The sequence below is a fragment of the Sus scrofa genome, chromosome 6, assembly GCF_054392235.1.
Source record: "Sus scrofa isolate SSC_HxYL_T2T_F1_AM1 chromosome 6, Sscrofa_HxYL_maternal_Yorkshire_Landrace_v2.0, whole genome shotgun sequence".
Classification (NCBI taxonomy): Eukaryota; Metazoa; Chordata; class Mammalia; order Artiodactyla; family Suidae; genus Sus; species Sus scrofa.
Genome location: NC_139388.1, coordinates 170,211,317 through 170,226,978, shown reverse-complemented (window position 1 = coordinate 170,226,978; position 15,662 = coordinate 170,211,317). Strand labels below are relative to the sequence as shown.

General features: G+C 44.6%; 1 protein-coding gene across 3 annotated transcripts in view; it reads left to right on the top strand.

The window, feature by feature from the left end:
* The first annotated feature begins 776 nt into the window (after positions 1 to 776).
* Positions 777 to 15,662, top strand: part of NASP (nuclear autoantigenic sperm protein) — a 31,469-nt gene continuing 16,583 nt past the window's right edge. For 2 of the 3 annotated variants that reach the window (XM_084965182.1, XM_021096740.2), the window contains exons 1-3: positions 777 to 1,097; positions 1,311 to 1,408; positions 8,748 to 8,798. In XM_084965182.1, coding sequence (XP_084821308.1) covers positions 1,350 to 1,408; positions 8,748 to 8,798 — 110 coding nt within the window. In that variant the 5' untranslated portion in view covers positions 777 to 1,097; positions 1,311 to 1,349. Of the gene's footprint in view, positions 1,098 to 1,247; positions 1,409 to 8,747; positions 8,799 to 15,662 lie in introns of those variants that run through there. The other variant, XM_021096741.2, reaches the window with a different exon arrangement.

Below are 15,662 nucleotides of genomic sequence, written 5' to 3'. Positions count from 1 at the left end.
ACTAATATTGTCCTCATTTTATGCAGTCTTCTAAGGTTACATGACTGGGCTCAGGTAACCCAGCTAAAAACAGAGCCCACGTTTACTTGCTACAGGAATTTGCCATTTGCAGGTCTAGCTCCTTATCCCCAAAGATTTCAAACTGCCTGAGTCTTGGCAGACTGGGATTCAAATCCTCCCTAGCCATCTTTCCCAGTATGTCTGAACCTGGATGGAAATGAAATTCCTGTTCTAATCACTGTAGGCAAGGCCATGGTGGAAGGCAATGCATGACGCTCCAGGTGTGAGGAAGTACAACCAATTCAGCCTGCCAGGTATCTTCCATTCAGCCAGTTGCAGGAAACGAATCACATTACTTTCCATAAACGACTTGTCTTGCAACTTTCTGAGCAAGTCACACCTTCTCCGAACCTTGGTTTCTATTATTACCAAACGGGTCTGATAACACCGTTGTCACTAGCAGCGTTGCTGTTAAGATTAAGGAAGACAGCTGATAGCTTTAAAGTGTCCAAGTACAGCACCCTCGCACATAAGGGACAAAAAAAAAAAAAAAAAAAGATAAACTGCAGCTAGGAACATACAAAAAGAGCTAGTTAGATTTGGAGTCTGGGTAGGGCCTAAGAGGATGGCATCAGCGGATTGGGCCAGCCCAAGGGGGCGGGTTCAGAGGGAGGAGCCCGCCGCGTCCTGCCTCAGCCCTGAGCTTTGAATCCAGCGCGGTAGTTTCAGCAGTGGCCAATCCTAGGACAGCTTCTTCTCGCGTCAGCTGTTGCTGAGGCTCTGAACCACGCGTCTCTTCACCCGATCAGTTCTAGCCGTTGCTGCTGTATCCGTGCTCTGCTCCTGCGTGTCCATCCGTTACGACTGAGAGGGCGGGCCGAAAGTCTCAGTTACCTCCCTGAAAATCCAGGCTAGAAAGAGACTCTCGACGACTCGCTCCAAATATGCAGAGCAGCACCAGCTTCCCCTCCTCTGGAAGCCTCTGGCCGAGGTCCAGTCAGGAGCTATAGTACCAAGATTCTCGTTCTTTTTTTTACGCGACTTGCTAGAGAAGCAGGAAGTAGCTTTTTTCGAGGAAGGCGGGACAGGGACGAAAGGTACACTGCAGAACCAGTGAGGGCGGGGTATGTCCTTGGGCTGGATTGGGGCTGAGTCCTGGCCCTTTAAACTCGAGGGGGAGGGTCCGGAAGTGGATGGGCGGAGCGAAGGCCCCGGTATATAAGAGGACCCAGCCGCGCGGGGTCTCCAATCTGCCATTTTCTGTCCCCGGTTAAGTCCTAGGCTTTCCTAATTCCCTGTTTTTCTCACAGGCTCTGTTCCGTCCGCTGGTCCACCGTCTCAGGGTAACGATGGCCGCAGAGTCCACCGCTACTGCCGCCATCACCACGGAGCTGGTTTCCGCCGACAAGTAAGCTGGACGGTAGAGAGCTTGAGGCACTGGCCAGTCCGCGGAGAGGGGGTGGTGGACGGAGGCTCCGCGGGAGGGACAGACCGGAGGGTGGGAGGACGTGCCTCCCCGTGAGCCACGGTCGCTATCACCGGGAGGCCCTGACACGGGAGCAGCCCACCTCTTGCAGAGGACCGTGCTCCGCAGCAGGAACACCGGTCGCCTGGCGCCCCCTGCCCCGCATTTTGCGGCCGCCATCTTGCCGGGGGCAGCGGCGGCAGTTTCCATCGCCTGCCCCTCTCCTTCCTTCCCCGGCCCGGGGCTCTCGGCGGGGCCCCGGCGTGGCAGTGGGCCCTCACGCCCTGGTGTCCCCCCACTCCGGGGCCTCCGATAGGATCCTCAAACAACTCAGGAAAACAACCCACGGAGATTTGGCGCCAAAAAAAAAAAGGGAAAAAAAAAAAACCCTGCACGAGGAGGGAGGCCGGGCCGGTGGGTCGGAGGGGGCGGGGCCTCCCGGGGGCGGGGTCGTGCGCTCGCGAGCTCGCCGCCCTCCGCCCGCCCCGGGGCGGGGGGCGGGCCCCGGAGGAGGCGGGAAAACTCCATTGTTTGGGGCCGTGCGGCTCGCCCTGCCCCTCGGACTTCCGCGGCGGGGCGCGTGGACGCCTGTTCCCGCGGTCTCCCGGGTCGCTCTGTCCTCTTCTCCTTAGGTGGCCGTGTTCTTGGTTACTGTTTCTTTTCTGTGGCTCTTTGGGAGTTGGGAGTTCTGGCGAGGGGCTTGGCTGCTGCTGGGGGACCTTATCGGGGAGCGAAGCACCTCGTAGCTCTGCGTGGAGGTCTCCTCGCTTGCAGCGGTGTCGGGTTGCTAGGAGAATGGGCGAAGTATAATGGAAGGACTGGAGGGGTGATAGAAGACGTGAGTGCTGCGAAAGCAGCGCAGTGACACTCAGACACAGGTATTTTTCGAACAGTGAAAGAAAACTGGCTGTTTCATTCGAAGAAAAAGAATCCACATTATTATGTGGCAGAGTCTGGAGTAAACCCCAGTATTTTGTTTATTCCCTCATTATTTATCCCCCCTCCCCAAAGCTTACTTGAGAGGAAATTGCATGAAAACCTAGTTGAAGAGAACAATAAAGGCAGCATTCCTCAGTTAAGTAAGTTCCTGAGGCAATAAAGAGGTAAAGCTTTTAAGATGTTTGAGGGGGAGGGTAAAGAAAATTGGGTTTAGACTCTCTTGATGCACGTTATAATTCCAATATTAGCATTAAAAGAATAAAAACATGTATGTATAACTTCTAAAGCAGTAGAGAGGTGAAATAGAATGAGAAATAAACCTCAATTCAAAATTGGTTTTGATATTACTTTCATGGCCAAAGTATTGAGTATTGGGCTACAGTTTTGTCATCAGGAAAAAGCTTCAATTGGGTTTCTGTCCCCTCATGCCATTTCAACAAAGCTGCTAAAAGTTATCCATGATTGTATAACTGTTAAGTCAGTCCTTATCTTTATTAGCTAACTAGTTCTTAAAAGGTTTTTGTTTCTGTTATAAAAGATGAAAGTATACGGAGTTCCCATCATGGCTCAGCGGGTTAAGAATCCGCCTAGTATCTACGAGGATGCGGGTTTGATCCCTGGTCCTGCTCAGTGGGTTAAGGATCCAGTGTGAGCTGTGGTGTAGCCCTGCAGCTGTGGCTCCAATTCGACCCCTACCCCAGGAGCTTCCATATGACACACTGCAGCCCTAAAAAGTGGGGGCGGGACGACGACAAGATGAGGAAAACAGTGTGTAGTGTAGTGTGGTTAAGGAGTACATTTTATTGACACATTAAAGGAGTCCCTTTTATATGACATATTACAAAATGCGCACATGGTAAAGTTGAGTGAATTTTCACAAAGGGAAACAAAACAGGTCTAGGGAACTTAGAAACTCCATTTTAGTCACACTCCTATCAAAGGTAGCTCTCCTGTGGAGTTTCTGTCATGGCTCAGCGGTGAGCTGTGGTATGGGTTGTGGACACTGCTGAGTTGCTGTGACTGGTGTAGGCTGGCATCTATAGCTCCCATTTGACCCCTAGCCTGGAAGCTTCTGTGTGCTGCATGTGTGGCCCTAAAAAGACAAAAAAAATAGCTTTTTTGACTTAACATTACAGATTAGTTTTGTCTGTTCTTGAACTTCATAGGTACAGTATGTTCTATCTGGCCTCTTACACTCAACATTATGAGACTTGCCATATTACATATTAGTGATTTTTTTTCCTGCAGTATAGTGTTCCTTTGTATGAATATAACCACACTTCATTATTCTATCATAGGTTGATATCATAGGTTGTTGAGCTTGTATTTATTTGTAAGTGTACCTTAAAACTTTTTTTTTAATTAAATAACTTTTAAAATTTATTTTTCTTTTTACAGCCAAACCCTGTGGCATATGGAAGTTCCCAGGCTGGGGGCTGAGTTGGAGCTACCGCTGCTGGCCTACACCACAGCTCACAGCAAGGCCAGGGATCGAACCTGCATCCTCACGGATATTAGTTGGATTAGTTGGACCTGCTGAGCTACTTCGGGAACTCTGAAGAGGGATGCTTTGAAAAACACAGAAAGCGTTATATATGTTTATTCAGTTGTCTTTGCTTCTTTATTTCATAGACAGATTTCTTTAGATAATGGGTCTTCATTCCTGGGTTCCATTTTTTTTTCCCTTCTGATTGCTTGTACATTATGTATATTTTAATATATTAGGTTTTAGAGGTACAAAGATGAATAAGATGTCAGTTCCTGGTCATCAGATCACAAACTAATTGGACAAGTGTGAGAATATTCATATTTGTTCAGCCTATCTTATCTGGCTTCTCTCCTTTTGTGTTATTTAAACAACATTTCTAAAGGTAATGGTTGTCTAAATGCTAAATTAGTCTTCATCATTCTTAGGCTTCTAATTAGTTCTTAACCCTTTTGCTGCATCTTATATCAGACATTCCCTCCTTAATTTTGTTTTCCTTTGATGCTGCTTCCATTTCTTCTACCTCCTTTTCATTGTCATAGCAGTGACAATGCCAGATCCTTAACCTGCTTAACCACCAGGAAACTCCCAGGAAATCCTTCTTACCTCCCACAGCTTCCTTTGTTCTCTGGTATGTCTAATTTTCTTGCTCTATGTACTCCAATTCTAATTTATTGTTTCTGAGGTATTAGTACTCAAAAGTTTCATGTTTTCCCACTGTTCTTTCCTCATCTCCATTCACCACAGCTAACAGCATTCTTAGCTCTCATTCGAGATGTAATGGTCCTTGGTATGAGCTCTGGTGTGCTTTGGGGCATGTTTGTAAGTGGTCTGTGTTCTTATGTAGGCAAATACTACCTTTGGGGTGTAGGTGACAACCCATGAGGGGGCAGAGAAAAGAGGCAAGGATTTTAACTAATAGCAAGTGAATGGTGGCAGTCTGTAGAGTTCCTAAGTATGTTTTTATTTATTTATTTATTTATTTATTTTTTTGTCTTTTGTCTTTTTTGTCTTTTGTTGTTGTTGCTATTTCTTGGGCCGCTCCCGCGGCATATGGAGGTTCCCAGGCTAGGGGTCGAATCGGAGCTGTAGGCACCGGCCTACGCCAGAGCCATAGCAATGCGGGATCCGAGCCGAGTCTGCAACCTACACCACAGCTCACGGCAACGCCGGATCCTTAACCCACTGAGCAAGGGCAGGGACCGAACCCGCAACCTCATGGTTCCTAGTCGGATTCGTTAACCACTGCGCCACGACGGGAACTCCGAGTTCCTAAGTATTAACTGAGGTGACTTCAAGACCTTGTACTGAAAGCTACTTAAGGTATAATTGTATTGCAAGGAGGGTAAATTCTTTACCTTTATCAGTTTTCAAAATAATGCATTGCTCTGTCATTCTCCAAAGATGATGACTAATGGAGGTTTTTTTTTTTCCTGTTTGCATCATTGAGAACTCATGGATTTAAACATATTTGGAATTTTTCAATCAATTGCAGTTATTAAAATTAAAAAAGGAGTTCCCGTCGTGGCTCAGTGGTTAACGAACCTGACTAGGAACAGTGAGGTTGCCAGTTCAATCCCTGGCCTTGCTCAGTGGGTTAAGTTGCCGTGAGCTGTGGTGTAGGTTGCAGACACAGCTTGGATCCTCGCCAGCTCCGACTGGACACCTAGCCTGGGAACCTCCATATGCCACGGGAGCGGCCCTAGAAAAGGCAAAAAAAAAAAAAATTAAAAAATATTTTAGACAGTTTTTAAAGGTTACTTTCCCTTTGCAGTTGTTACAAAATATTGGGCCTGTGGGTTTTTTCTTTCCTTTCTTTTTTTTTTTTTTTTTTTTTTTTAGGGCATATGGAAATTCCCAGGCTAGGGGTCAAATTGAGCTACAGCTGCTGACCTACACCACAGCCAGGGGGGATCTGAGCCATGACTGGCCTACGCCATAGCTCACAGCAACACTGGACCCTTAACCCACTGAGCAAGGCCAGGGATCGAACCCGCATCATCATGGACAGTAGTCAGGTTCATTACTGCTGAGCCATGACGGGACCTTGGCCCTGTGTTTTGCAATACATCCTTGAGCCTGTCTTCACACTCAGTAGTTTGAACCTCCCACTGCCATCCCCCCATAACCACTCTTGTTCTCTGTTTCTCTGAGTCTACTTCTTTTCACTAGTTTGTTGTATTACTTAGATTGCACATATAAGTGGTATCATGCTTTTAGCTTTCTCTGACTTATTTCTCTTAGCATAATACCCTCCAAGTCCAACCATGTTGCCACAGATGGAAAGATTTTGTTCCTTTTTGTGGCTGAGTAGTAGTCCGTTGTGTGTGTGTGTGTGTAATACATATGTATATATACCACAGCTTCTTTACCTGTTCATCTGTTGATAGACACTTGGATTGTTCCATGTCTTGGCAACTGTAAATAATGCCGCAGTGAACAGTAGGGTGCTTATATCTTTCTGAATGAATTTTTTTTCCCCCGGATATATGCCCAGGTATATATGCTCCAGATATATGCTGGGTCATATGGTAGTACTATTTTTAGTTTTTTGAGAAACATTCCTACTGTTTCTCAAACAGAGACTACACCAATTTTCATGCTCACCAACATGAACAAGGGTTTCCTTTTCTTTACATCCTCGCCAGTATTTGTTTTTTGTAGGTTTTTTTGTTTTTTTGTTTTTTGCTTTTTAGCACAATACCCATGGCATATGGAGGTTCCCAGGCTAAGGGTCTAATCGCTCACGGCACCACTGGAGCCTTAAGGCACCCGAGTGAGGTCATGGATTGAACCTTTAACGTCATGGTTCCTAGTTAGATTTGTTAACCACTGAGCCACGACGGAACTCCCCTATTTGTACGGTTTTTTGATGGTAGCCTGATGGTAGCCATTCAGTCCGGTGTGAGGCAATAACTCATTGTGGTTTTGATTTGCATTCCCCAGACAATTAGCAGTAGTGAGCATCTTTTTTTTTTTTTTTTTTAAAGGGCCATGCCCAAGGCATATGGAGTTTCCCGGGCTAGGGGTCAAATCGGAGCTATAGCTGCTGGCCTAGGTCCCAAACACAGCCATGCCAGATCTGAACCGCATCTGTGACATACATCACAGCTCTTAGCATTGCCAAATTCTTAACCCACTGAGTGAGGCCAGGGGTGGAACCTGCATCCTCAGGCACACTAGTCGGATTTCCTCTGCGCCACAGCAGGAACTCCAGTGAGCATCTTTTTATGTGCCTTTTACGCATCTGCATATCCTCTGTGGAAGAATGTCTGTTCAGTTCTGCCTAATTGGGTTGCTTGTTTTTTTGATGTTGAGTTGTATGTCCTATCATCGCCAAAGATGACTAATGAGTTTTTGTTTGTGTCATTGAGAACTCATGCATTTAAACATACTTTGAACTTTTTCAATCACTTGCAGTTTTGTTTTTTTTTTTTTGTTTTGTTTTGTTTTTTTTTTTGTCTTTTGTCTCTCTTTGTTGTTGTTGTTGTTGTTGTTGTTGCTATTTCTTGGGCCGCTCCCGCGGCATATGGAGGTTCCCAGGCTAGGGGTCGAATCGGAGCTGTAGCCACCGACCTACGCCAGAGCTACAGCAATGCGGGATCCAAGCCGAGTCTGCAACCTACACCACAGCTCACTGCAATGCCGGTACCTGAGCAAGGGCAGGTACCGAACCCGCAACCTCATGGTTCCTAGTCGGATTCGTTAACCACTGCGCCACGACGGGAACTCCCACTTGCAGTTGTTATCTTTGTTGGATTGTCACATTGTCCCTTCTTGTCGCCTTCTTTTCTTTGGGATTTTGTTGAGTTTGACTCCTAAGTGTGCTTTTAAATATTTTGTAAATTATTACAGAACACCACATTTATGGAAAAGTTGAAAAAGTAGTTCTAAAAACTCTTCCTATGCTTTACCCTGGATTCCCCACCTTTACTTTATAATTCCTTTTCACACAACAATAAATATATATATACCCTAAATAATAGTAGATATAGTTTTGTTGCTTTCTGGTATGAAATTGTCCCAGATTCACCTTTGTACTTAGCCTGCCCTGGCTTAGAGTCAGTTATTTCTCAATGGATTCGTGGTTCCTTTTAGTGGGAAATGGACTTTCAGGAACTCAGTCTAGGTGCTACCGGTTACTTATAGCTGCTGACTTGGTCATTGTTTCTGGAGTTTTTCATTAAACACAACTGTGAAATATTTGAAAGACATTTACTAATACTCTTCAGAAGATGAATATTCTGGGAAATTTTGCTTTTTTAAAAAACAAACTTAGCAGTTTACAGAATGTGAGACTTTTCAGGATTGCATATATTGTAATATAAAAAATAGTGCATTCTCTCTCTTTTTTTTTTTTTTTTTTTTCTCTTTATGGCCATGCCTGCAGCATATGGAGTTCCCAGGCTAGGGGTTGAATCAGCTACAGCTGCTGGTCTACACCACAGCCACAGCCACGCTGGATCCTTAACCTGCTGAGCGAGGCCAGGGATCAAACCCACATCCTCATGGTCACTAGTCAGATTCTTTTCCTTTGCACCACAACATGAACTCCTTTTACGGCTTTATATTTTCTTTCTTTCTTTTTTTTTTTTTTTTTTAATTTTTTATTTTTTATGGCCGCACCTGTGGTATATGGGTTCCTGGGCCAGGGATTGAATCCAAAGCTGCCGCAACATCAGGTCCTTTAACCTACTCTGCTGGCTGGGGATCGAAGCTGTGCCTCCACAGATACCCGAGGCACTGCAGTTGGATTCTTAACCCACTGAGCCAAAGCGGGAACTCCTATAATTTGTTAAATTTGTAGTCTTAAAATAGCCTCCATTTAAACTTTTCCCCCTTAATTTTTCATTACAGAATTGAAGAAGATGCCCCTGCTCCTTCTACGTCTGCAGATAAAGTGGAGAGGTAAGATTATTTACATGGTGCAATTAAATTTATATCGAGAACATAGATAATGGAAAGTTATTTATTTATTTGTTTTGGTCTTTTTGCCTTTTCTAGGGCCACTTCTGCAGCATATGGAGGTTCCCAGGCTAGAGGTCTAAATGGAGCGACAGCTGCCAGCCTACGCCAGACCCACAGCAACATGGGATCCGAGCCGCGTCTACAACCTACACCACAGCCGGATCCTTAACCCACTGAGCAAGGCCAGGGATCGAACCCACAACCTCATGGTTCCTGGTCGGATTTGTTAACCACTGAGTCACGACGGGAACTCCCAAGAGTTATTTAATTATGCTTCTTACTTAGTACACAACGTGCCTAGCAGATGCTGACATATTTCTTTGCATGCTTCTACTGATTTAGATCTCTGTTTTGTAATATTGTCATTTTCAATTTTGTTGTTAGTCTAGTTGAAAAGTTCTAAACTTTATATTGAGCTCATATGTATTTCCATGTGATTTGCCCATCTCGATATTGGCCATGGGTCTTAACCAGAGGTAAGCATAATAAATGAGAAAGCTTATCCGAAAGGTAAATGCTTGGGTTGTATTCTTGGAGATTTCATTTAAGCATTGAGTGTATGCTTGTTTTGACAAAGCTTCTTGATAATTTTTAAGCTCACTTTAGGTTGAAAATTACTGATCTAAATTCTCTTTAGGAGTTCCCGTCGTGGCGCAGTGGTTAACGAATCCGACTAGGAACCATGAGGTTGCGGGTTCGGTCCCTGCCCTTGCTCAGTGGGTTAACGATCCGGCGTTGCCGTGAGCTGTGGTGTAGGTTGCAGACACGGCTCGGATCCTGCGTTGCTGTGGCTCTGGCGTAGGCCGGTGGCTCCAGCTCTGATTCAACCCCTAGCCTGGGAACCTCCATATGCTGCGGGAGTGGCCCAAGAAATAGCAACAACAACAACAAAAGACAAAAAAAGACCAAAAAAAAAAAAAATTCTCTTTAGTCCTTCTGCAGAATATTTGCATGTCTTGTTTTTCCTTTTTTCTTTATTTTTATATATTTTTCATAATTATTTTTTTTCTTTTTAGGGCTGCACCTGTGGCATATATAAGTTCCCAGGCTAGGTAGGGGTCGAATGGGAGCTGTAGCTGCCGGCCTCCACTACAGCCACAGCCAGGCCAGATCCAAGCCAAGTCTGTGACCTATACCACAGCTCACAGCAGTGCTGGGTCCTTAATCCGCTGAGCGAGGCCAGGGATCAAACCTGCATCCTCATGGATACTAGTTGGGTTCATTTCTGCTGAGCCACAATGGGAATTCCTATTTTTAAAATTTTTTCATTATAGCTGATTTATAACGTTCTGTCGATTTCTACTGTCCAGCAGTGACCGAGTTATACATATATATACATGTTCTTTGTTTCACATTATCCTTCATTATGTTCCATCACAAGTGATCGGGTATAGATCCATGTGCCAGAGAGCAGGATCTCATTGCTTATCCACTCCAAATGCAATAGTTGGCATCTACCAACCCCAAACTCCCAGTCCATCCCACTCCCTCCTCCCTCCTGGCAATCATGAGTCTGTTCTCCATGTCCATGAGTTTGTTTCTTTTTCAGAGTCTGTAAGTTTTTCATTTGTTTTATTTACTTTTTTCCACATTGTGGTCTTAAATTCCCTTGTTGTCTTGGTTGTTTAACCTGTCTTCTACAAATGCCATGTAGTGCTTTGAGTAAGTCTCGTTTGATTGGGTTGTTTCGGTTTGGCTTTTTGCTCTTTAGGGCTGCATCCACAGCATAATGGATGTTCCCAGGCTAGGGGTTGAAACAGCAACAGCTGCAAGCCTACACCACAGCCACAGCAGCTCGAGATCCATGCTGCATCTGTGACCTATACCACAGCTCACGGCAACAGCAACGCTGGATGGTTAACCCACTGGGCGAGGCCAGGGATTGAACAGCATCTTCATGATGTTGGTTGGATTCATTTCCACTGAGCCACAACAGGAACTCTGAGTAAGTCTTGTTTTGAGTGGAAGGAGTACCACTCAGAGTTGGTCCTAACCACATTCGAATAACCTTTTTTAGAGGGTTACTCTTGGGATATACCATCGTATATCCCAAGACCAAGCATAAGGCATAAATGTAGCTAGGCTCACTTGATCTCTGCAATACTGCTGATATGTGATTTTCAATATTATAAGCATTTATGGTCTTTTGAGGAGCATGGTAATCTGAGAGAAACATGAGGAGGGTTGGAAAGAGCATGGCTCCTCTCATAAATTTGTAACAACTAGGAGTTCCCATCGTGGTGCAGTGGAAACAAATCTGACTAGGAACCATGAGGTTTCGGGTTCGATCCCCTGCCTCGCTCAGTGGGTGAAGGATCCAGTGTTGCCATGAGCTGAGGTGTAGGTTGCAGATGTGGCTCGATCCTGAGTTGCTGTGGCTGTGGCTGTGGTGTAGGCCGGCAGCTGTAGCTCTGATTAGACCCCCTAGCCTCGGAACCTTCACATGCCTCAGGTGCAGCCCTAAAAAGACAAAAGACAAAAAAATATGTATGTCATATGCCCACACATTCTTTTTTGTTGTATGTGGGTCCATGTTCTTACTCAGAGGTTCTAAACATGTAGTCTCTACCCTTGAGGGTCCCAAAGACCCTTTCAGAGATTGCGTGAAAGCAAAATTATTTCTGTATTTGGAAGGGCATTTGCCTCTTCCCAGGGTGTTAGCATTGGCGCTAATGGTGAATAGACCTGCGGGCCCTTTATTTAGCAGCTCAAGGCGGTGTGAGTAGTTGTGTTCCTCACCATTTCAGTCAGGCACGTTCATGATGAGGCAATCCAAGTGGAGAAATGGATTTCCAGTCTTTCACTACATGGCTTTATAGTATTCTTTGTGACAAATGGGAAGTATGCATGCCTCTTCTACACACTGAAATAGGTAAGATGGTTTTATTTAGGAAAAGTGCTTGCATGACCATTTGAATTAAGAACTAAATTTTTCATGGAATTCTGGATTTGGAAGAATAACAAACAGGCAGACTGATTGTTCACACTTGGGTATTTGGTAGGCGATTTCTCAAAAATGAATAAAGTGAGCCTGTCACTTTAAGGGAAGCAACTCAAAATTATCTATTGTCAGTGAATGAGTTTGAGCTTTTAAATGATTTTTTTTTTTTTTTTTTTTTGCTTTGTAGGGCAACACCCATGGCATATGGAGATTCCCAGGCTAGGGGTCCAATTGGAGGTACAGCTGCTGGCCTACACCCCAGCCACAGCAATGCCAGACCCAAGCCGTGTCTGCAACCTGCACCATAGCTCACAGCAATGCCGGATCCTTAACCCACTGAGTGAGGCCAGGGATCAAACCTGCAAAACCTCATGGTTCCTAGTTGGATTCGTTTCTGCTGAGCCACGATGGGAACTCCTCAAATGAAAATTAATTTAAGAACTTGGAAATTGTATTGATTGCTGTGAGCTTGACCATATACCAGTATTTAAAGATTGCTGATGAGATTGATGGTGGTTTGTTTTATAAATTGTGGGGTAATGCACGTAACATAAATTTTGCCATCATTCCTGCAACATATGGAGGTTTCCCAGCCAGGGATTGAACCCTCACCAAAGCAGCGACCTGGGCTGTATCAGCTACTAGTATCTGTACGCTCAGCCTACTAAGTAGAGCAGAGCAGTACCTTGGTATCCACAGGGCATTGGTTCCACGATACCCTCCTCCCCCGTATCCAAATCTGTGCATTCTCAAATCCTTTGTATAAAATGGCATGGTATTTGCAAATGACTTACACACATAGTCCTGTATACCTTAAATCATCTCTAGATTTCTTATATTACCTAATACAAGGTAAATGGTTGTAATTACAATGAAAATGCTATGTACATTGTTGCCAGTGTGTGGCGAGTTCAGATTATGCTCTTTGGAATTTTTTTTTCCCCCTGAATATTTTTAATCCTTGGTTGATGGTTGGCTTGAAAAAGAGGGCCACATGTATTTCCATTTTCAACCCTTTGTGGTTTTCTTTGCCTCCCCCCCCCCCTTTCTTTTTGGAGCCACACCCACGGTATATGGAAGTTCCCGGGCTAGGGGTCTAATCCGAGCTGTAGCCACCGGCCTACACCAGAGCCACAGCAACAGCTTCTGGGACCTACATCACAGCTCACAGCAATGCCGGATCCTTAACCCACTAAGGGAGGCCAGGGATTGAACCCGCAACCTCATGGTTCCTAGTCAGACACCTTTCTGCTGCGCCACAGTGGGAACTCCGATTACTTCTTTCTTTACGTTTCTTCATTTGGCTTCTGGGATGCTGTTTTATTTTCTGTTGACTGATTTCCCTTACTGGCTACTCCTGTTTTTGGGAAGAGGAGTAAGGGGAGTTGGTTCTCCATCATTTCCCCTACCTTTAATGTTGGAATTCTCCCAGGGCTCAGTCCCATGACTTTATTAAGAGTTGCTCCCTAGGTAGTCTCCCCCACTGGAGCTCAGGCCTTTGGCTTTAAGCACATGACACTGCATCTGTATCTCTAGTCCCCACGCATCTGCTGCATCTCTTCTTCCCTTTATTATCTTGGAGGTTCATTGGCCTCTTACAATGAACATGTCCAGAACTAAACAATGAACATGTCCAAACTAAATAAAGAGTCCCTGCATCTTCAGTTGACTATCCCAGTAAATGGCAATGTTATGTAGTTTGTTTTGTTTTTGTTTGCTTTTTTTAGGGCCGTACTTGTGGCATATGGAAGGTCCCAGCCTAGGGGTCGAATTGGAGCTGCAGCTGCCAGCCTGTACCACAGCCATGGTGATGCCAGATATGTAACCCACTGAGCTAGGCCAGGGATTGAACCCGCATCCTCATGGATCGTAGTCGGGTTCATTAATCTCTGAGCTATGAAGGAACCTCCTATAATTCTTCATCTAAATGGTATAGATTTAAAATCTCTGCCACTAGTTCTCAGTTTTCACATCTATAAAATGGATAAGAACAGCCTTATGACGTAGATGGCAGGATTGAATGTGAATGTAGCTAAAATTCTTACATGGCACATAGTAAGCGTCCATTGTTGTTATAGTTGCCCAGGCCAAAAGGCTTTGTCACTTTTTTTTTTTTTTTTTTTTAATCTGGTCTTTTTTAGGGCTGCTCTCATGGCATGTGGAAATTCCCAGGCTAGGGGTTGAATCAGAGCTGCAGCTGTCAGCCTATACCACAGCCACAGAAACACCAGATCCAAGCCGGATGTGACCTATGGCACAGCCTGCAGCCACAACAGACCCCTAACCCACTGAGCAAGGCCAGGGATTGAATGTGCATCCTCACATCTGTATCTACTGGTCAGGTTCTTAACCCTCTGAGCCACAGTGGGAACTTTGGCTCTGTCACTTTTGTTTGTTTTTTTGTGGGCTGCTTTTTTTTTTTTCTTTGCTTTTCAGTGCCACACCTGCCACATATAGAGGTTCTCAGGCTAGGGGTCACATTGGAGCTGTAGCTGTTGGCCTGCACCACAGCAGTGTTGGATCTGAGCTGCATTTGTGACCTACACCATAGCTCATGGCAACGCTGGGTCCTTAACCCTCTGAGCAAGGCCAGGATTGAACCTGTAACTTCATGGTTACTAGTCAGGTTCATTTCCACTGCGCCGCAACGGAAATTCTGGCTTTGTCACTTTTTTATTTTTTATTTTTTGTCATCTTAGGGCTGCTCTGGCAGCATATGGAGATTCCCAGGCTAGGGATTGAATCGGAGCTGTAGCCGCTGGCCTGCACCACAGCCACAGCAGTGCAGCCACAGCAATGCCAGATCCAAGCCGCTTATGTGACCTCCACAGCAACTTGGGATCCTTAACCCACTGAGTGAGGCCAGGAATGGAACCTCCATCCTGCATCCTCTTGGATGCTAGTCAGTGTTGTTTGCACTGAGCCACACCTTTTTCTTTTTTTGTTTTGCTTTTACATTCTAAATGTAGTGGTTTGCATCTACAACCCCAGACTGCCAGTCCATCCCACTCCCTGCCCCCTTTCCCTTGGCAACCACAAGTCTCTTCTCTGTGAGTCTGTTTCTGTTTTGTAGATAGGTTCATTTGTGTCATATTTTAAATTCCACATACAAGTGATGTATGGTATTTGTCTTTTCTCTTTCCGACTTCACTTAGTATGATAATCTCTAGTTACATCCATGTTGCTGTGAATGGCATTATTTCATTCTCTTTTTTTGGCTGAGTAGTATTCCTCTGTGTATATGTACTACATCTTTAATCCCTTCATCTGTTGATGGACCTTTAGGTTGTTTCCATGTCTTGGCTATTGTGAATAGTGCTGCAGTGAACATAGACGTCCATGTGTGTTTTTGAATTGTAGTCTTGTCCAGATAGATGCCCTGGAGTCCTTAGTTCTACACCTCAGTTTCTTTATGGTTTTTTTGTTTGTTTTTTCACAACATCCATGGCTTGTGGAAGCTCCCAGCCCAGGGATTAAACCTCAATATAGTGGCAACCCCAGCCACTGCAGTTACACATCAGATCCTGAATCTGCTGTGCCACAGGGAATTCTTGAGTTTGCATTATGTAGAATTTTATCTAAATAGAATCATAGTGTATTTTTTTTTTTTTTTGGTTTGACATTTTGATGCAGCATAATTATTTTGAAATCTTTGTTATCATGTATTTCAATAATATATCCCTTTTTATTGGTATTTCATAGTGTGGATATACCACAATTTATTCATTTGGGTTTCCAGCTTTTGGCTGCTACTTATAAAGCTGCTATGAATATTCGTGTATGTGTTTTTTTAAATTTTTTTTTATTTTTTAATGAGCCTATATACTTTTGATTTCTCTTGGGTTATAATACCTAGGAATGGA